This window comes from Equus asinus, chromosome 9, assembly GCF_041296235.1.
Source record: "Equus asinus isolate D_3611 breed Donkey chromosome 9, EquAss-T2T_v2, whole genome shotgun sequence".
Lineage (NCBI taxonomy): Eukaryota > Metazoa > Chordata > Mammalia > Perissodactyla > Equidae > Equus > Equus asinus.
The window spans coordinates 76387059-76409056 of NC_091798.1; the positions used below are offsets into that span (position 1 = coordinate 76387059).

General features: G+C 43.0%; 1 protein-coding gene across 15 annotated transcripts in view; it reads left to right on the forward strand.

Annotated features, from left to right (window-relative positions):
• Positions 1–12282: 12282 nt before the first annotated feature.
• The window catches only part of MCTP1 (multiple C2 and transmembrane domain containing 1), a 495386-nt gene continuing 485670 nt past the window's right edge, over positions 12283–21998 (forward strand). For 4 of the 15 annotated variants that reach the window (XM_070517762.1, XM_070517764.1, XM_070517767.1 and 1 more), the window contains exon 1: positions 12296–13074. In XM_070517762.1, the coding sequence (XP_070373863.1) occupies positions 12358–13074 (717 nt within the window). In that variant the 5' untranslated portion in view covers positions 12296–12357. Of the gene's footprint in view, positions 13075–21998 lie in introns of all 15 variants that reach the window. The other 11 variants (XM_070517766.1, XM_070517769.1, XM_070517770.1 and 8 more) reach the window with 8 other exon arrangements.

The following is a 21998-nucleotide window of genomic DNA, read 5'->3' on the forward strand; positions in this document are numbered from 1 at the left end:
ATTGATTGATTGTGTCTTTTCCTGAACCAGTGTTATAATGTTAAAATTACTATAGCTTTATAACGAATTTTGATTTCTGAAGGGACTCATTTCCCCTTAAAGACTCTTCTTTTACAGATTTATTTTTCTAACTCTTGTAACATGTTGAGTCTTTCAAGTGAACTTGTAACTGTTTAGTCGTGTGCTATGTAGTGGGATCACGTTGACTTTTCAGATTCACTTCAGTAGAAATGATCGCCGTGCAATAGTGAAGCTCCTCGCTCAGGGGTTTTTCATTTGTTCGAGTCTTCCCCTTCTCACGATAGAGTTTTAAGGCTGTCCTCATATAGCTGTTGGGTTTATCTTATTTTTTTCACTTGATTTTTATTTTTGGTTATTATTTTAAGCAATATTACTTTTTCTATTTTATTATCTCTTTTCGTAGAAAGGAAAGCTATTGATTTTGTACATTGGTTTTGTAATTTACTCCTTTATTGGCTTTTCTGATTGTTTTTATGGTTTTTTTCTTCAGTGTTTTGAGTACACAATGATATCATCTATAAATGATGAAAAATTTGCCTTATTCTTTCCAATGTTTACATGCATTGGCTCAGTCTTGCAGAGCATTTTCAAGTAGCTGTCCCCTTCTTTGGAATCCTTGCCTTTTTCTTGACTCACAGGATTGCCTCTATTATTGCTTTGCTATGAAGGATATTACTGGCTTTGGGGTTTATGCATATATTATTATATCACGTTAGGAATTATCCATCTCTTTCTGTTTTACTATGATTTTTAAATGAAGACAGGATGTTGAATTTTGTTACATGCCTTCTAAGTATTATTTGATCTCATGTGACCAATTTTTTTTTTTGATGAGGAAGATTGGCCCTGAACTAACATCTGTTGCCAATCTTCCTCTTTTTGCTTGACGAATATGGTCCCTGAGCTAATATCCATGCCAATCTTCCTTTACTTTGTATATGGGATGCTGCCACAGCATGACTTGATGAGCTATGTGTAGGTCTGTGCCTGGGATTTAAACCTGTGAACCCTGGGCCACTGAAGTGGAGCATGAGAACTTAACCAATATGCCACTGGGCCGATCCCAATAGGGCATACTGTTTTAACAAATTCCCTAATATCAAATTGTTATTCCACTGTGGAGATGAATCTAAACGTGTTGTGGTGTATTATTTTTTAAATGTACTAAGGATTCCTATTTATGAATGTAAATATGCTATCATAACATAAATATCAATTTACAACTTGCTTTTCTTACTCAGCAGTGTTTTGGTGATCTTTCTTATGTGAACTTATTGATCTATCCCATTCTTTTTGTCTGCAGCATCGAATTCATAGCACGGATAAATCACAATTTATGCAATCATTTCTGTGTTGAAGGGCATGCAGATTTTTTCTTTTGGCTATTACTAACCATTATTGCTATTTCTAACAATGCTGCAATACAATCCTTATACATATCTTTTAGTCTATGTGCAGAGTTTGGGGAGTAGGGAAGATGCCTAGAAGTGGAATTCCAGAGTCATAAATTATGTGCATTTAAATGGGTATTGCCAAACTGACCTCTTAAGTGGCTGTAATAACTCACACTGCCATTAGTAGTGACTGACATCCATTCCCCAAACCCATACCAAAGCTGACACACTCAAGCAATTTTATATTTTACTAACCTCTGTTATAAAAATTTTTTAAAACTACATCTTAACAGGGTTTAATTTGCATTTTTCCTTTTTGCTCCTGATATTTCTCTTTTGTGAATTTTCTGTTCATGTCCTTTGCCTATTTTTCTATTGGGTTGTTTGTCTTTTTCTTACCAATTTGAGGAGTTCTTTATAATTTCGCATTTTAATCTCTTGCCTGTTAAAAATTTCTCAAATATCTCCCCCAATTTTGTTTTTTGCCTTTTACTTTATGATGTCCTTTGTTGTAAATATTACATGTTGTGTAGCCTCTGAGAAACTCCCCTGTACACTAGTGAAAGACTGAGAGTGAAAAAGGCACATGACATCTTAGAGTTATTGGGAAACAGCTTTGCCTGAAAGGATCTTGCCACACTTTTGAAAATAATTAAATTTATACCAGTTTTCCCATTTGAATGTGCTATTTCCTGCTGTAACCCTGACTGATAAAACTACCCTGTCTGGATATCAAAGGACAGTCCAAGCAGATGGAAGGAAGGCAGTGAAGATAGAGCTAGAGAAAGAGAGAGAGAGACAGAGACAGAGACTGGAGTTCCAAGGATTGACTCGCAGAGGACACAGCAGTTGCAAAACAGTTTAGGACGCAGCCACATTAACAAAAACCAGGTGGTGCTCTGGAGCTGGCAGGAGGAGGTCCTGGGGCTCAGCTTTTCTGAGCCTATCTTATTTCTTGTGTTTTGGATACTGAGTTGAGAGCTAATGGGCCTAGGTGGCCTCCAAGCAGAGGCTTACTACAGATAATTGTGCCCTAGCTGGATAAAAGAAATGATAGATGTCAGGGCCCCCATGGGAACCAAGGGGAGGCTGAGTCATCTGAGAATGTCTCTGGGCTTGGACTGGGAATGGGAAAGACCAGATCATGCGAGTGTAGACTTGCTTGTGAATGTTAGCATGTAAAACGGTAGACAAGGAGTGTCACCCCTAGAGCAGAAGAGGCAGATGACACTACCCTCAGACTCTGACTCTTTCCTGCTTTCATGAAGATTTGAAAGTCACATCCTTTCCCTAGCCACCCAGATACCTTCTTAGGAAGAGTAACAAGCGAAGAGAAGACTATCTGAGAGACAAAGATTTTGTCCCAAGAAGACCGCAGGCATTTCCTAAAGGGACTGTCTATGTGATTACATCTTGATGACTGTCAAAATTGGGTTGGATATTTTATTATTTTTTCTCCATTATCCTCTGGTTGAGTGGTGTTGCTCTAAAGGAAAAGAATAGTTACAGAAAACATAAAGGAGGTATGTATCTTTTGCCCCTCTACATAAAAGTTATCAGGACTGAGTTGTGAACCCAATGCACTGCTATTTGCAATGTGAAACTCTCCATAGGTCCCTAGCCCTCTTGCCATGCATCTAATCTCGTTAATGCTCAGAGGTCCTATTTATAGATGATAGCCCCCACAAATGTGAATGCCATTTTGTTTATTTATGGCAGCAACTTTTCTGCCTCAAATTAATTTTTTAACCTAATGCTGGGGGGACAGTGCAGAGTTCCTGGGTGCTGCTGGCCAGCTTGAGCCTGGGCTGTGCAATGCCAGACCCGATGTCTTTGGAGTTCAGGCTATTGTCTGAAGTCTCCTGACAGAGATAAACAATTCTTGATCTTGGTGTGGTGCAATTCTAGTTAGATCCAATCTGCTGAATTGTGGAATTGAGTGAGAAATAGATCCACAAACGCTGGGAGTGGTGGGCAGTAAGGATGGCTTATGCCTAAGGTCCCTCAAAAGATGTTGCTACCTCTAACTACCTCATTGTCCCACTACTGACTTTACAGGAGCCCTGGGCCATGTCCCCTCATACCTTGGTTTCTTAGGTTTCCTATCAAAGGGAGAAAACAATACCTGTACTATCTATATAATGACATGGCCAGAATTGAGAGATTTACCTGTGGGTCATGGCAGAAGTCGAGATTAAGAACACACCTGGAGGTGGACTTATAGACTGCAAATCAGGGTCTGGGAAACCTATTTTAGCCAATTTAGTTTCATCGAGGGTAATTTTCTTCATAAAAGACATTGTACTTGATTTTATCTTTCCAGGAGTGTTTATACACGTTGGGCTACTCCACCTCTCCTTCCGTTTTCCCATTTCTCCTTTGGGATTTGGAGAGAAGGTCATCTCAATAAAACTCTACCAGCGTTACTAATAGTCGTAACTAGTTCTTGCTTGTGTATTTTCTAAGCAGGCATTTTTAAAACAGGGCGTGCCAGAAAGGCAGCTACATTTTTAGGCACTGGTTTGAAATCAATAATGTATATTTCTTAAATAACGATTTTATCTCACTTAGAGAAAAATGTGCGACTTAGGGGAATGGATTTGAAATATACCAAAAACTGGTTGTAACCTGGAAAGCATCATGCTACGAGAAAATAGAGGAATAGTATGATTCAAATTAGCAAAATGGTCAGATTCAAAATAACACAGCAATGAGGAAAGGTCTGCTCTGTTTAGCCAGTCTCTCAGCGTTCTTATCATTAATAATTAGTGGTCTGTCTTAATTCTGTTCCTTTGTAACACTGAGCCGGTTCCTCTGGGCTTAACAGCCCAGTGTGAATGAGTCAGGGGAGATGCATCTTTCTTCTGGTCCACAGCGACGATGTGTCAGGCAGGATGCTTTGGCTCTAGGAAACTTGTGGTAAGCGGAATTCTAAAGATGTCCCCCCAAGATTCCTGTCCCCTAGTTATTCAATCAAATGCTAGTGTAGGTACAGATATGAAGGGACTTTGTAGATGTCATTAAGTTTCTAATCAACCGACCTTAATATAGGGACATTATCCTGCATTATCCAGATGGGCCAAATGTGATCACGTGAGCCCTTAAAACTAGAAGACAGTAGAAGAGTCAGTACGAGAGATGAGGCAGAGGGGCCATCTCAGAGATGTGAAGCATAAGAAGGACGTAATCTGCCATTGTTGGCTTTGAAGACTAGGAAGAGGGCCACGAGCCAAGGAATTCGGGCACTCTCTAGAAGCTAATTATGACTTCCTGAACCTCCGCCCTGTGGACAACCAGCAAGGAAACAGGAACCTCGGTCCTATAAGGGCTCGGAACTTAATTGGGCCAATAATCTGAGTGAGCTTAGAAGCAGATTTTTCTCCAGAGCCTCCAGAAAGGAGTACAGCCCTGCCACCATTTTGATGCTGGTCTTGTGAGACCTGCAGCAGAGGAATCAGCTGAGCTGGGCTGTGCCCAGACTTCTGACCCACAGACACTGTGACAGAATAAATGGGTGTTGTTTTAAACAGTTAAATTTGTGGTAATTTGTTACGGTAGCAATAAAAACCTGATATAAACCTCAGCTAAACCTGGCTAAAAACCTAGATAAATTCATTTGCTAATTAATAATAAATAGATAGCTACATAATAATAGCATCAGAGTTAAGGAAGGCCTCAGGCTGACTGATTCTGTAGCACAATGACATCATCAAGAACTGAGGTTGTTTCCATCTTTCTTCTCTGCCAATCTTGACGTTCACGTCATCCTCAGGCTCATAATGAGATGGCTGCAGCAATTCCTGGCAGCGCTCCAACACCAAAACATGGAGATACAGAAAAGAGATCATTTCTTTTGTGCTGCTTCTTTATGAGTGAAGAAGCTCCTCAAATAACTACTCCTCTGTGTCAGAGTCTGCTCGTTGTCCTCCAATATCCACTTTCTCCTTCTTCCTCAATAACAAAACCCAGATTTTCAGCCGGACATGTGACTGCCCAGAATAAAGATTTTATGGCTAAACACGGTCATGTGCTTCAGTTCTAACTCCTGTAATATAAGAAGAGTTGACAAGGGGCTATACCCTTTTTCACCCTTTCCTCCTGTTTGCTGGATGGCTGGAAGGTAACTGTAATGGCTGGAGCTCCAGTGACAATCTTGGAGTGTGAGGCAACCTTGGGAATGATAGGCATGTTTGATGGAGCAAGAAGATAGAAGGAATGCCAAACGAGGTCTAGGTGATGACATTCAGACTTCTTGAACGTGTTTAAGGTTTATGTGTTACTCACAGCTGAATCTGGTCCCAAGTAATATACCCTTATAGTTTCCAGGGTTGGTTACAGGTCTCACAAAAGGGATAGAATGACTATGATCAGTGGAGACTAATTTTTCAGGGTGTTGCTGAGGAGTCCACCCTCTTGTTTACTCTAGGAGGTCAGAGGACCATATCAGGGAGATAAATCAGAGATGAGTACTCTGGTTCTCCAGGGGCGTCACTTTCAGCAGATAGAGTGTGGGCTCTGGGATAAATTTTGTCTTTAAGGTCTCCTATAAAAGAATTGTATGACCCAAAGGAATCATGCTGGAGAATATTACTTTTATTCTCATAGAGTGGTCAAGTTGGGAACCTCAGTAGCTAGAGATTGAAATGTCCACATAATGTGCTTTAGTTTGGGTTCCCCTAAACACTGACTTAACAACAAGGATTCAGACGCAAGCAATTTATTTGTGAGGCACAGAGACCAGAGTTAGGAGAGGGGGCCGTGTGAGACAGGAAGGAAAGGAAGTTGAGGCAGGGCATGTTATCAAGCCAACTAGCACCGAGGACACTGGAACTGGGAAAAATATATAACCTCTGCCTCTGAGTTATCCCACCTGACCTCTTCTTGGGGCATGAAGGAGCGAGAAGTATCTATACGTCCAACTGCCAGCACTCATTGGCTGAGGGCTGTTCCAGGCACTTTCGGGGGGCAGGGGTGAGGGAGGGTGGGGGTGCAGTTTGAAAGACAGTCCTCAGGTGGAGAGATCAGATACCTGCACTGAAGTGCTGAAGCCTGAGGGATGGGAGCAGCTCCCTAATAGCTTCTGCAACATGGTCTATTCCAAGGGGGTATTTCCACGCCCTTCCAATATTGCCTGCCTTTGTATATACCACTGAAAGCGAGAAGTCAGACCAGGAATGAGTAGATGGACTATGTCCTACATTGAAGAAGTGTTTCAGAAGCTTACATAATTGTTAAGCTGAAAGGGACCTTAGAGGGAAACTAGTTCTATTTCTTCATTTTATTAATGAAAGATTGAAGCTGCAAGGGCTGCCTGTGGTGACAGAGCGCTCAGGTACACCACCAGGCAAATGCCCATCTCTGTGGACTTTGGGCAGCTCAGAGTGGGCATTGAGGGATGAGCAGGGGGAAGCTTCTGCTCCTTCCAAATCTCCAATTAACCCCTTCTTCTCTTCTTTTATATGGACAATTAGTTAAAAAGTTTTTTTATGCACATGCAGCTTTAAGTCTCCCTTCTCTCTAATTCGAGCCACATGGATACTCCTATGCCCTTCCGAAATCGAAATTCCAGAGCATCTCTTGATCTAGGACTCTAGAATTTTTACCACTCTGCTTAAGAAGAAAATAGGAGGTGGCTTAGGTTAAACTGAATAAACATAAATAGTCTGATTGTTACCACTCCAGGTTCGTTTTTGCCCACTGCCAGAAAAGCCAAACACCGAGACACTGAGATTGCAGCAGACAGAGGGTTTAATCACAAGGCAGCCAGGTGAGGAAGCGAGATCATGGGTCTCAAATCCGCTTCCCTGGAAACAGGGACTCAGGGATATTTATGGGATGGGGGTCAAGGTCTGAAATGTGGAGAGAGGTGATTGGAGGTGGGGAGAGGTGAGGTAATTGATGATCTGCGCAAGCGTGGTCAGACTGCATGCCTCTTCACAGGCCGCATCCTCACAAAATGGCGGCATTAGCGCTGTCTGAGGGTGGAGTTTTTAGCCTCTTGAAGTCAAAAGGTCGCCTATCAGACATCTGCATGGGTCTAGTTGATGAGTTGGTGGTCTCATCCGGCCTGGAGTGGACAAAGGGGTTCTAATTCCTGAAGAACAGCTCACACACCCATTACCATGGTGACCCAGGCTCCAGGGAGACGTTATCTATAGGAACCTAGTGGGCATCAGATAGCATATTGCCTAAACAGCGAAGTTAACAATGAGCAAGTAAACAGCCAAAAGCTATAATCAGTAACTGCAAAAAGGAAAAAAACCCTTTAGTTCCTAGCTACTTAATCATCAATGGCTCACTGTTTGCCACTGAAGTTTCACTATGAAGTTGCTTAAACATTAATCCGCATTTGAGAACTGTTGAGAAAACTTTCAAGGAAGAAAAAGGCAAAAATTAGTTTACACCTGAACAGGAACGTATTCTGTTGAGTTGACTGTATCGTCAGCAGCCATCTCAATGTGTGGAATTGTGATGACTGGGTTCTTGGTTTTGAAAGTTTCAAAAGGCTTCTCTCCACACGGGCAGAGTTTTTGCATGTCAGTTGGGATAAATCAGCTTTGTAGCTTTTCTTGTTTTTGGTTACAAAGCAATGATAACGTCTCTCTTGTGGACAGGCCTCACTCATCAAAAATGCTACCTATGTTTGGCTTTTAATTGGGTCCTTGTGAGGTGGGTCAGGCTGATAGACATTATTATCCTCATTTCGAGACTGCGAGAGGAAATAAGGGCCTGAAGGCATTTGGCCCAGTGCTGGGAGCTGGGACGGCAGCCAGGCATCCACTGATGTGAGGGCTCCTTAAGTGCCATCTAGTTGGCCTTTAACTCAATTAGTCCCAGAAATGTTGTTTTCGGGCTTGCGTTTATGTCCTTGATCTCCTTAAGAGGAAGCTGTGGGTCTGTCCAAGGTGGTCTCGTTGCTCAACCAAGGCAAGGACCTGGACTGGTGCATCTTTGGAGGTCTCTTTCAATTATTTTATTCTATTTATTTATGCATATATTTTAAAGTGAAAGAAGCTGTGTGGCTTTGGAATCCTGTAGACCTGGGGTCTGCTAATGACTCAATGAGTGACCTTGCAAGATCACTTGATGTGCCTTCATCTATTCTTAGACTTGGTTCCTTCATCTATAAAGTGGGTTTGCTGTGAGAATAACACATGGTAAATGATGCAAACCATTTAGCATAATGCTTGAGTGCCCCATGTCCTAACTTTGGCTAGTCCTGTCAGTTCTATCTTCAAAGCATTGTTTATCTAGAATTTAACCACTTTTATCACTTCTTGCCTACTCATCAAGGCCACCACTGTCCCTCAGGAATCAGTGATAGCTCCTATCCAAACTCTGTTCCCGCTCATTCCCTTCCTCCACTTTATTGGCAACATGGAGACCAGAGTGAATCTTTTAACATGCAAGTTGGATTATAAAGAAACTCTACTCAAAGCCCCCCCTCCTCGGTGGCTTCCCATCCCATCCAAGTCCAAAGTCCTCACTGTTGCCTACTGCCCACTGTTGCCTAGTGTTGCCTAGTGTCCTAGATGCCTGAGGGTCCTAGTGATCTAGCCCTCAGCCATTTCTGCAGTATCTTCTCCCACTCCCCTCTTGCTCTCTCTGTTCCAGCTTCTTTGTCTCCCTTGCTGTTCCTCAAGCTGAGCAAGGTCCTGCCTCAGCCTTTTTGCACTTAATGTTCCCTCTTCCTGAAAAAAGTTTCCTTCAGATTCACTACTTGCTTACCTCTGTCACTTCCTTAAGGTTTCTGCTCAAATACTACCTTATCCATCATCTTCCCAATCTTCTACTTTCCAAAATGTGATGCATATATTAATTTCATGTTAATTTAAGCAATAGATGCTCTGCCGATAGTTAAGATGGTTAGTAAATTGCAGTAAAAAGAACAGCTAACATTTATTGAAGTTTTGCTATGCACCATGAATTTTGCTCTCCCTTGTGGGTGGCAATCCATCTTCTTGGTGTACTCTGTCACCTGCAATAGATCTTAGCTCAGATGATGCCTCCAATAAGAAATCTTCTTGGATCACTCAAGCCAAAAGTGATTCTTCATTCGTCTGTATTCTCTCAGCGATCAATTTGTAGTATTCACTTTCCCCTTGTGTTGTAGAGTTTAAGTATCTTTTCTGAAATATAATAAGATATTGATATACTTGGTACAACTTTATATATTGTACAATATGTTGGACAGCTTCTCATTTTATAATCCACTTCAGATAATTAGAAAAGTTACGTATGCTCTTTCAAGTTGTATAAATGAATTCACATTGATGGATAAGGGTTATTTCGGATCAGAGATTTCAGAAGCCAAATCTCAGTGTTAGTATTTTCAAGGCAAAATTAGGTGGAAGAGAAAAATGAAAATATTAAGCTATAAAATTCCATTAAATGCATCATTAAAAGACTATATGAATATAAGGTTGAATTGTGTAGAGTTATCTCCATGGGTCCACGACTCCATGTCATATAAATATGACAAATTTGACATATTTACAGAATTCTGGTGGGTAGTGGTCATTTCTTTTTCATTCTCTACAGTAATTCCGTATTTCTTTACTTATTTTCTCTCTACTTCTGTTTACCATGTCCTAGAAAAACTAGACAAAATGTTTTTCCTGTGTCAGAAAAAGACTTCTGGGTATTGAAGGTTCTTTTGAGGCTATCAGAGTAGTTCTATATTGAGGTCATTTTTTGTGGTCATGGTACTTTCAGCTTGTCTCACATGGAGATGCCTCAGGTACTGAGCTAAGTCCTTTTTCACTTAATCCTTAAAATAGCCCTGTGAGGTTGGTATTATTAAATCACATCACATCACTCCCATGCTTAAAGACCCTCTAATGACTCCCCATTTCACTTACAGGAACTTCAAACTCTTAGTGTGGCTATGGGACCTATCCCTCCAGGATCCTGTGTGTTTCTTCCACTCCATCTCTTACCAACTCTACCCACCTTTCTCCAACTCTATTTGGAGTGGTCTCCATCTGTCTTTGAATATGCCTAACCAAGCTGCTTCTTGCCTCAGGGCCTTTGCACCTGCTATTCCTTCTACCTAGAATGCTGTAATCAGATCTTTCAATGGCTCATTCTTTGTCCTCATTAAGTCTTAATTCAAATTTTAGATTTTCAGAGAGACTCTCCGTGTATACATAATGTAAAAAGAACATAAAAACCTCCATATTGGGTTACCAGATAGAGCAAATAAAAATACAAAACAGATTTGAATTTCAGATAAACAATAAGTAGTATTTTAGTATGTCTCATGCAATATTTAGGACGTACAAAAATTCACTGTTTATTTGAAATTCAAATTTAATTGGGTGTTTTCCAATTTATTTGGCAACCCTGCCCCTATAGCCACTCTGTTATGATACCCTGTTTTATTGTCTCCATGGGACTTTTCATTATTAAAAATTCCCTATTTACTGTCTGACACCTCCACTGGAAGTTGAGCTCCATGAGGTTAGGGCCCTGTCTGCCTGGTTCACAGCTGCAACCCCAGAAACTTTCATAGCGTCTTGTAGGTGCTCAATAAAAATATGGTATTTGTTATAAAAGTAATAAAAATAGAAAAACTAAAAGCTTGGAGAGGTTGGTAATAGGTCGAGGGCACACTGCTAGCTAGATGATATTGGAATCAGACGGCTTGGTGCCAAAGCTCAGAGAACTGTTCAGTGTTTTCCACATTTAGGGATGTGGGGGGCAGTGGAGCAGCGAGGGGCACTGTGTCACTCGCCTTTCGAGAGGCTCTGTTAGTAGAATCAGAAGATCACTGGATCAGTAGATTTCGGGAGAAGCAGTCTGAATGAGCTAAAAAGCCTTTTCCATTTGCCTTGCTCCGAAGCAAATGAAATAACCAAAAGGAAATGCCCTGGGGTGAAAAGCACAAGATTCTCTGCGTTTGGAACCGGGTCGGAGGCAGTGCGCATCCTCCGCATCTTCGTCCACCGTAAACTCCCTGCAACTTAAGGGCTGGCCTTATTGTCAGACTCCGGAAGCTGCTAGACTCTCGTGGTAAGAGAAACCACCAGCGCAGATGCAAATAAAGATCGGGGAGGGGTGGATGGGGATGAAGTCAAGACAGAAGAAATCAAACTCTCGCCTTGGACCCAGGGCACGCAATCGGGCGAGGGCAGCGCTGTTCAGCCCCACAACTCGGTCAGGTTCGCCTCTCTGTGTGGACGCTCGGCGCCCCACGGGACCCACCGAAGACGCATAGTCTCCACTTCAGCGCACTTCATCCCACCCAGACGATCGCCGGCGGACGCATCCAGCGGCCGGCCCAGACCGAACTGCGTGCGAACTGTGGCCGGATCCTGGGAGCAAGCTGGCTTCGGGCCCTACCTAGCTCCACCCGGCTCTCGCCCGCCTGCCCTCCCACATAGCAGCCGGAGGATGGTCCCGGGGCGCTCCCGTGGGGCTGCCGGTCCTGGGTGTCCTCAGCCTGATCAGCCCTGTCGCGTGAGTCTCGCGCGCGCCCAGTTTAGAGGCAGCCGCCCCCGCCGCTGACAGGTGCTGCCCGGAGGGCGCTGGGCGCGGTCCCCGGCGCAGCTGGACGCGCACGCCCGGGTGCGTGTAGCTTCCCGAGCCCGGAGCCAGCGAGGCGAGGGAGCCAGGGCGCGGCCTGGGGCACTCCAGGGGACTGGAGCCGCGGAGAGCGGAGCTCGAAACTTTGCAGGCTCGGCGGCCGAGATTCGGGGACGGCGCCAGCCAGCCGCGGCAGGTGCGGGAGGAAGAGGCGGTGCCGGAGTTCCGTGGCCGGAGAGCCTGGGCGGCGGCGTCTTTCCCCCGCGCTGGCCTAAAGCCGCCGGGCACTCCCGGCTTCTGCTGCTGCGCCCGCCGCCGCCGCCGCCACCGCGGCGCTCCGGGAGGAGGCGCAGCCCGAGAGGGCGGAGAAGGAGGAGGAGGAGGAGGAGGGGACAGGAGGAGCAGGGGGTGGAGGATGGAGCCCCGGGCCGCCGCGGCGGGCTCGCCCGAACCTGCGGCGGCGTCCTCCTCCTTCCACGCCCGGCTCTGGAAGAACCTGCAGCTGGGGGTCGGCAAGAGCAAGGGCGGCGGGGGCGGGCGCGCTGGGGGCCCCGAGCGCCGCACTGCTGACACCCCGTCGCCCTCCCCGCCACTCCCGGGGGGCAGGCGGGACGCACTGGCCGGCGTGGGTGGTGCGGGCAGCAGGTGGAGCGGCTTCAAGAAACGGAAGCAAGTGCTGGACCGCGTCTTCTCCTCCTCCCAGCCCAACCTGTGCTGCTCCTCGCCGGAACCTCTCGAGCCCGGCAGCGCCGGCAGAGCGGAGCAGGGGTCCGCGCTGCGCCGGCGGATCCGAGAGCATTTACTCCCCGCGGGCAAGGGGCAGGCGGCAGCCGCCGGAGTAGCCGGAGTGACGCCTCCTGGCGGACGCTCTCCGGACTCAGCTCCCTCTTCGTCCTCCGCCTCATCCTCCCTGTCCTCCTCGCCCCAGCCGCCCCCGAGGGGGGACCGCGCCCGAGATGAGGATGCACGGCGTCGGGGCCCCGCGGCGCACTTATGTCATCAGAAGAGTTCCTCCCTGCCGGGCACCGCCTGCCTGGAGCAGCTGCTGGAGCCGCCGCCTCCCGCAGAGGCAGCGCCGAGCCCCGCGGAGCCGCGGACCCCGGAGACAGGCGAGGAGCGCGGCAGCAGCCCGGTGAGTGACAGGTGGGCGCGGTCGCAGGCTAGGTGCAAAGGGCCACGCCTCCAGCTTTGGACGAGCGTGACCCTAGATGTTGCAGGGGGTTGGAGGTGCTACCAAGTAAATCAAACAGTGGAAAGAAAGTATCCCGCTCTTGCTTGGTGAAGATGGAGCTTTAACATGTATCCTGACTTTACTTTTGACAGAACAAACGCCTACTACCAGAGCAGTTTGGGTAGCTTTATGAGTTGCCAATGAAAGTGGAAGTGTTAACGGTAGCCAAATAGGAGAGGAACGAAGTTAGACATAAAGTGGGTACTTTTTGCAGGTCTCCTAGAAGGAGTGTCCAGCTAAGCCTCACCTTGTCAAAAGAAAAACAAACCCAACAACTAAAAAAAAAATTACGACCATGTATGACGGTGCGGAGGGGCCACTATTTGAAACAAATGGCTTGCGGGAATGAATAGAAATGCTGAGAGGGGAATTAATGGCAAACGTGAGGTCATGTCTTGAGGTAACCGTTAAAGCAGACGTCTGCTCATTTTTCTGCACCCCCTCCCTTAAGGCTTCTGGGGCTGCAAGTGGATCGCTGCCCAACAAGTGGACAGCGTGAGCGTCTCGTCCGAGTTAGTTAAATTTGTTCCTATGGCCTTTCCTAAGTTTTAAGAGTCAACTGAAGCAGTTGTGTTTCAACTTTGCTGCTTTCTACATCATGTTGACTCTTGAGTCAGGCAAGAGTCAAGTTTGGTCAGACAGGAGTCAAGTAAAAAAGTACCTGTAGCATCCGTAAGGCGTTCCACCGAGCGGCTGCTTTTACTCCCTTGATTTTGAAGAGCCGATGCTCCTCTTTGGTAAATGTCTATCACATCTTGTTAATGCTAGCAAGTATGTTGAAAGTTCTATTCTGCCAGGGACCTAAAAGACTCTTTTCTTCGAATACATCTTAGTTTATCTAAACTTATTGTTTTGACTCTGATTGTTAGATTAATGACATATACATTAAAACTTTAATTAGATTAAAAGTTGAGCTACAAAAAACATAAGGCCATGTTTTGAAGGGTAAGATATGGGAATATATGGGCGTTCAGTTGAAAATTTTTATAGTTTACTAGCTAATTTATTAGGGTGCTGTCAGAAAATAAACGAGAAGATGAGTGTGTTTTATTGTTTAATAAACACAGATTGTTGCAGTAACCTGATGTCACTGATGTTCTAGAAAAAGATTTTAGTTATTCTCAGAGGAGTAGGTAGAGATAATATTGACAAAAGCCTAAATAAGTCTACCTTTGCTTTCATCTTGAAAGAAAATTGAATAGAACTTCTTCTGGTTCTGAAAGTAAGGTAAAAGGTGTTTTTAAAAGGATGCTTTTTCAGTATAGGAGAATACTATACATTTAAAAAGCATTTATTCCTGAGTGTATACATAATCCTAATGTATAAGAATTTTAGAGTTGGAGAATGTTTACATTTGTTTACTATCAAGAATAATAAAACAAATAATAATTGAATTATTTTGGAAGGTAGATATCATATTACTGCAAATGCTAATTTACTAAATTACTTTGCAGTTCACTGAACCAAGACATTTTCATAGCAAAAGCAGAGAATTCTGCATTAATCTTTAGTTCATTTTCACCAAAAAGTTTTCAGACACTATCAACCTTTAAAAAATACTGCTATGTAAATATGAATTTTGTATAGAAAAGACCTAACCATATTGTGGAGAAGATACTAAACTAACATTATAGTGTTATAGTGAGTGCCTTCACCATATGCTGGGCACTTTATAGTCTTACACGATTTAATCCTCACAGCAGGCCTCCATGATAGAAGTTCTTGTTGCCGATTTATGGGTTAGGAAATTAATGCTCAAAGAAATTAAATAACCTTTCAGGGGTCACATGGTTAATAAATGACAGAGAGAGGTTTTGTACTCACATCATTCTCCAGAATCTTTTTCCATTCCTATAGCTACCTTTGACAACTTTTAGAACTTAAGTTTCTGAGATTACTTCAGTCCTATTGATTAATACTTGCAAGTTTACATACGTTCTGGAGTTTTTTCCCATCCATAGAATCAGTTCTATGATTCTATGATGGATTAGCTATATTCATTTGTTCTTTGTTCTTGGTGATGCATTGTTGCATATCTATTATATCACATTTAGAAATGACATTATTTATCATACCATCGATAGTTCTAAAGGAGTTTTTCATTATAAAGAACCAGCATTTCAATGAAGACACAGGAGGAATAAAAAAGTGAAAATATCTTTCAAGGAATAGGTGAAAGGTGGGGTGTAGGCAGAACAATAAGTCCTGAGGGCCTTGCCCCTTGTCAGTCCCAGTCCAGGAAGAGGCGCCATTGTTGGTTCCCTGCATCTGCTGCCCGCGAACCTTGTTCTCTGAGAAGTGGACTGTTTTCTCTGTTATGAGCCACAAATCCAGCTTTCAGCAGCACTCCCTCACCAATGCAAAAGAGACGACTCCTCAGTCCTCCAAATACCTCTCTGCCCAACTCAGAGGGGCCCGGCTCAGCTCTCCGAATGAGAAAGAGAAAGAATGGTGTTGGAGCCTAGAACTGGAGGAAGGCTCACCGTGGTGTCCAGGAGCAGGCCTAGCTCTGCCACACCCCTCCAAGCTTCCTGTGCATCTCAGAGATCTTTCCTCGCTTTCCCAGCGCCTCATCTCCAGAGATACTCGGGCATGGCAAGGGAGCGCGTAGCACATGCAGATTTCAGTTTTATTCACAGTTCACAAGCACAGATGGGAACGCATGAAAGAAAAGACAATAAAAGCATTAAATCCATTTTCAGATTGCCTAGATAAGAAGAAAGAAAATTTGTTGCAAAAACAAGGCAAATTGCTCAATTTTTCTCTTGTTCTCTGCTTGATCCTGGCATCAGCTATGTTCTCCAACACACTCCCCATCTCACCACCCCCCAGCCCAGCATGAGGCCCCAACAACATATGTGCACATACTCTGACACTGGGTGGAGATGTTAAGCAAGAACAAATCAGTTTGGACTGCTGAGGAAGGAGAGCTGGAAGTCACCGATGGGCTACCTCCCATGCCCCTGGCATCCCTCTTGCTGTTATGTTTTCTTTAGCCAAATGTACCTTTGAAACACACTTGATTATGCTTTGCTGTTGGAGCATGTGCATTATTTAAAATGTTCTGCTTTGAAAAAAAGAGAAACCCGTTCTCCCACTGATTCTAGTTCACGTGCTGGGCCATATTGTCATACCAGATGCATTTCATTTTCTGCAGCACAGTTGGGAAAGATGCTTTCTCATTTTGTGTGCATATCAAAAATATGCCAATTTTATGTATTCTGTCTTGATGAGTTCCTAAAATTATATTTTGCTAGAATCAGAAAGTCAGTATTTTAAGATGAAGAGTGAGGGATGAATATGTTGCATTTTTTAGTGTTTTAACAAAAGCATATAGTGTTTATGAATGTTAAACTTTTATTGTGTTTTCTTTTAAATTCATTTTGTTAAAATCACTTTCATGGAGGAATGAGAATATTTTTGAAAAAAGTGGGTAAATTATTCAGGGTATGATAGAAATGTTTCAAAACATAGTAAGAGGAGTATCCGTTCATTGAGATAAATTCCTGAACCACCTCTGTAAGCCCTGACAAAAAGTGGAAAAATATTTTCTAAGTTTAAGTTCTGTAATGTGAAAAACATCTTGCTCTATTAATTGTATGATCTTTTAAAGAAGGCCTGTATTTTCAAAAACTATTAGAAAATGTGATTTGCACATTTTGCACAAAATGTGATTTGTGATTTATTTTTCAGAGTGTCTTTAATATTTCTTTAAAGACTGTAACTAAATCTTGGGGAAGCCACAAATTAAAAAAATAAAATTCCTAATGTATATGACTAATACTCTAAAAAACATACTAATCCAAAAAAGAAGCCCCTAAAAGCAATGTTAGAAGTTTTTTCGAAGTGATAGAGCAAGGATGAGGTCGTAGGACATTTTGGAGCAGGGTGTCAAGCAAAGTTTGATGTGTGGTAGCATTCTTGAAAAACACTGGGACCATCAGGTTGTTCCAGAGAAAGGGAGTGACCAGGGTGATGTGTTTACTTCGGAGTGGAATTATGTCCCTGTGGCCTGTAATTCCTATTCTGAGTATCTGGCAGATTTGAGTAGAGCTGTGAATCTTGTATAAGTGGAAGTGTTACATGGATGTATGAGATGAGCTTGAAACATATCTCGGTAAACACTAGCAATTGTTGTGTTGTTGTTATTCTTATTGAATGGTATATTAAAGTTTTGCCCCTTGCCATCATTACAAATAAGTGGGTAGTTGGAAAAAAACCAAACAAACCAGGGAGCTTTGCTGGGCCTTTTCATTTAATTTAAGATATAAATTATTTCACTTGTAGTGGTGGCAAAAGTAGCCCAAAATTAACCAAGGCAGTACTGATGACATCACAGCTGCACACAGTAATGAAAAAATCTTATATTACTTTTGGCAAGTATGAGCCTATTATCATGGGAAAGTGAATAAATACTTTGAAGGGTAAAATAGGATTAATAGATTAATAAAGAGAATAGGACAAACATTCCCCCTTTTTTCTTTTGCCCCATTGTTTGGAGATAAGGGATGATTTCACAAAATTAAAGCTTAATAATATATTTTTGGTAGCTCAAGGAAACACGTAGTGTGTTTTCTTTGCTCATGATGATTATCAAAGTGTTTGCCAACTCTAGACTGATGAAGAGTAACTAGTGTGTCTAAATAACATTGTAAGCATTGACAAAATCTGCAGATTCAGAAGTTAGGGTTATGTATTTTTTTGTTGCTGTTGTTAATTCATAGCTATTTACAGTATCATAGCAGACATCTGTTTTAGGTAAGCAGAAATTAATTTTTTTAAATTGTCTTGTTTTGACTCTTTTTTTTGCTGGAAAACTTACAAAAAATTACATATTTCTCTGCCTCAATAAGCCAAGCATCCTAAATAAAACTTTTTCTTGATAACTGAGGGTCATTGTTTGAATACTGGTTTTTTAAACATGAATGAATTATTGTCCTAGAACTTGCTTTAGATAAGGTTGCTTGTTTTCATATAATTATAGTATAAAGCATACCTATTTACAAGTTTATCTTTCCATAAAGTTAATTATTGAAAGCTATGAGGCAGCCTTCCTTGAGTCATTTTTTTCACTTGCCAAATAATCTTTGCTTTCTATTTGTGGATTTTGATTTGTTCATACCATTAAAAATATTGTCTGTTTTTTTCTTGCATGATTTACTTTATGTGCCATTCTGATATCTTTGTCACCATCAACCTTTTCTTCTAACTTACATTGCTTTTTATAAATCAAGAGTGGAAAGTGATTACTATCCCTCAACAGTTCAAGATTTTATGCAAAAAGATTTCCCCCTCCAATGTGTATCAGCTTCTTATTAGAAATTTTTTTTTTGCAGCAGAATATCAGGTCACGATTTCCCTAATGTCTCCAGATATTTGTATTTAACTTTAGTCTGAATGTGAGCAATGCAGAAAACTGTATTTTCGGTATAATGAGATTAAAAGTCCCTGCATATTGCCTCTTGAGAAAACAATTTTCCTGTGAAGTCTCTTTTGAGATATTTTACCACCAGCCTTATTTCCCATTCTCTTGGGTCCTAGCCAGTCTGGAAAATTACAACACATGATAGACAAATGGACTTCTGGATGTTTTAGGATCAATGCCTCTTCCTAATCCCATGGATTTTATGAGAGAAGCCCCTTCAGTATTAGCAATCTCACCCTATTTTGCCTACGCCTGAGCTACTTTCACCAGCGCTGCTAGAGTAGAATTTGGCAAGCCTTAGTACAATTGACCTATTTAATCGGTGTGTAAAATGGTTCAGGGGAGGACTACTCAATAAATGGTTGCTGAATGGATGAAGGGATGAATGGATGGGCTAGAGCTGTTCAGAGAGAAGTTCTCTGGAAAAATTTCAAAATCACTTTATGGTTGTGTAATGATATTCTTGCCTTCTTGTTTCCAAGTCCTTTTAATCCTGGCAGATGCGGATGACGTTCCCCTTTAATTCCAGCTGGTGGCTTGGCTTTTCTCAGCTTGTACTTTAATTCTGGTTCATGTCTGCGAAGCCTGAAGGGAGGACATGACACCTACTAAATGCCTGCGATATTGTGCTCGCCTGGAGGATGGAGGAGCAATTTCTGCTTCCAAGGTCTCTGGCTCAGGGATGCATTTCTTGGTGCTCGTCTCTGACTCTGGGTATCCATTTTTGTACTCAAGTCTCCTTGTCTGGCCCCTGACATTGCACCCCCACATCTGGAGTCCAGACACCTGCTGATGTATCCTCACTCCTTTATGATCTCTGAGTCTTGGACTCTGCTCGCATCTTACATCAAGCCACTTTCCTGCCTTCTTCTCTGCCACTTCTTCTCAAACCCGTTTTCTTGAACTATATTAAAATCCCAGTCTTGGTCAAGAATCCTATTCTCACTAGCCTGTTCCATTCTACTGCCTCTTGAGTGCCACATGTGTGAACTGGGGTTCAGACAGTTGGCCAGTTGCTTTTCATAGTGACCACCTGTCTAATGCTGAGCCTATTTATAAAACACCTAAGCCTCCCTCCAGAAAGTCTGCATTGCTGGTCAACTACATTTGCCTGTAAAGGGTGTTTCTTCCCCTGGAGCACTGGACTAGCGCTCATCTTTTCACTGAACACCATTCATTCATTGACTCTGTGTCCCTTCTCCCTTCCTTCCTATTTTTAAAGCTCTTGCCTTGCCTACTCTTTAACATCGCCATCCTTTTCCTTAGTCTTGCCTGTTTTCTTGTTTCTCCTTAATATTTTTTCTCTCTCTGCTTGCAAGATGATTTTTGTAACTAACCACTAAGCCTCTGGAGCTGTGCTGTTCCATTTGGCAGCCACTAGCCACATGTGGCTATTGCGCACTGCAAATGTGGCTAGTTCACATTGAGATGTGCCATAAGTGTAAAACGCACATCAGATTTTCGAAGCCTTAGCGCAAAGAAGAGAAAGTAAAATATTTTGTTACCAATTTTTTATATTGCTTGCATCTTCAAATAATATTTTGGATATATTGGATTAAATAAAATATATGGTTAAAGTTAATTTAACTTGTTCCTTTTCACATCTTTTAAAAAATGTGGCTGCTAGAGAATTTAAAATTATGTATGTGGCTTGCATTTTTAATTCTATTGGAAAGCACTGATCTACAGCAGGGGGTCCAACTCCGTTACCCACAGGGGCCATCGAAGTAAAGAAAATGGGCAAAGAGGGTTGGATGGGGCCCATGGTGGACCAGGGAGCCCAAGCCCCATTCAAGGGGCAGCTGCTGCTTAGCTCCATCTGATTATTGTCACGCAGTGAAAGAAGCAGTGTTGCCAGAGTTTCCAGATTCTTTAACAGAAGCCAAAATCCAGATATTGGTGTGAAGTCTCCAAAATCTTGAATTTTTGGCAAATAGTTTGTATTTTTAAAAACACAACACAGACCAAATAAAATATATCTATCTCTGCACTGAATTTAGCTATCCGCTTGAACTTCTGACTCAGAGAGCTCCTGTCTGATTTCTCTTCTCCCCTCTCAGGGCTGGGCCTATCTTATCTGGGATGCAGTAGTGGGCACAGGGAGAGCAGCCACACAGTTTGGCTCTACACAGAGGATGAAAGAAACTGGTAGTGGGAGAAGGAGGACCACGTGGGGATGGGGTCATGGGAAGGTTTTTGGTGTTTTTTTAGTGGATATCCCCTGAGTGGGTTGATGAGCAGGGCCTGTGGAGAGGGAGAGGTTGAAGTTAAAGGGGAACAGGGGTAATTGATGGGGTGAAGTCCCTAGGGACAGGCATAGGGGTGGGTCCCAGAGACCAGGGGAAGCGGTGGCTTCAGCCAGAAGAAGGTAGATGTAGGTAAGCAGTAGATTTGGTGGCAGCAAGTTGGGGGTGTTCCCACCTAGTGGCCTCTGCCTTGTTTCAAAGTGTGGTTAGGATGTGGACACAGTGAGATGGGGGAAAGATACTGTCTCAGGCACGAAGGAGATTAAGTGCCCTGTGTATTCAAGAAATGGGGAGTCAGCAGTGGGACTGAAGCCTAGGGTGGGGAGGGGGGTAATGGGTAATGAGGGTGCTAATGCAGGTGGGGCTGGACTGTGGAGGCTGAGGGTGTATCTAGGGCAGCAGGAGGGAACCCTGGAGGCATTTGAACAAAGGAGACAGGGTCAAGCGAGCCTTCAAAGGGTGAAGTTGGCAGCAGGGGCAGGAGGCCACGCAGAGACCACAACAGTCCTTGTGAAAACCGGAAGTCAGGCAGTGACCTGACCTTGGGGACGGGAAGACGGAAAGATTTATAAGACAAGGGATGTGACTGAACCCTCAGGGAAAGGGAGAGAGGAAGGAATTAATCACAGCATGTTTTCCTCTTTAACTTATGTCTTTGATTTTTCTTGGTTCTCTTCAAAAATGCTATTATTGAACAAGTCTTTTTCTTGGGGAGGGTTGAGTTTTGAATTTGCATTTATGCAGAATGGTTGAGGGTGCCAGGCTCCTGAGAGCCAGATTGTCACCTATTTACTGTAATAGCTCATATTCTTTATAGTTATTTAGGGTTCTTCCTGAATAAAACAGTTCCCCTTTTCTCTGCAGCTTTAGGCACAGTAAGTAGTGAGTGTTAATGGAGCAAAAGAAAGGGCCAAACATGTTTGTCATTTAAAAAAATCAAGTGAAATGAGAAATTGTCTTCATACCCTGTTACATAGATGCTTATGGTCCCTGATGTCAGAGTGGCTAAATATTTGGAGCAATGGATATAATGAAAGGGTTTAGAATCCATTGACTCTGTTGGAAATTTTCATTCTTAAGACATTGTGCTTCAAATATGTTAAAATATACCCTCTCTCAGATGGAAGGCTTGTCCGTGCATGGCAAATGATCAA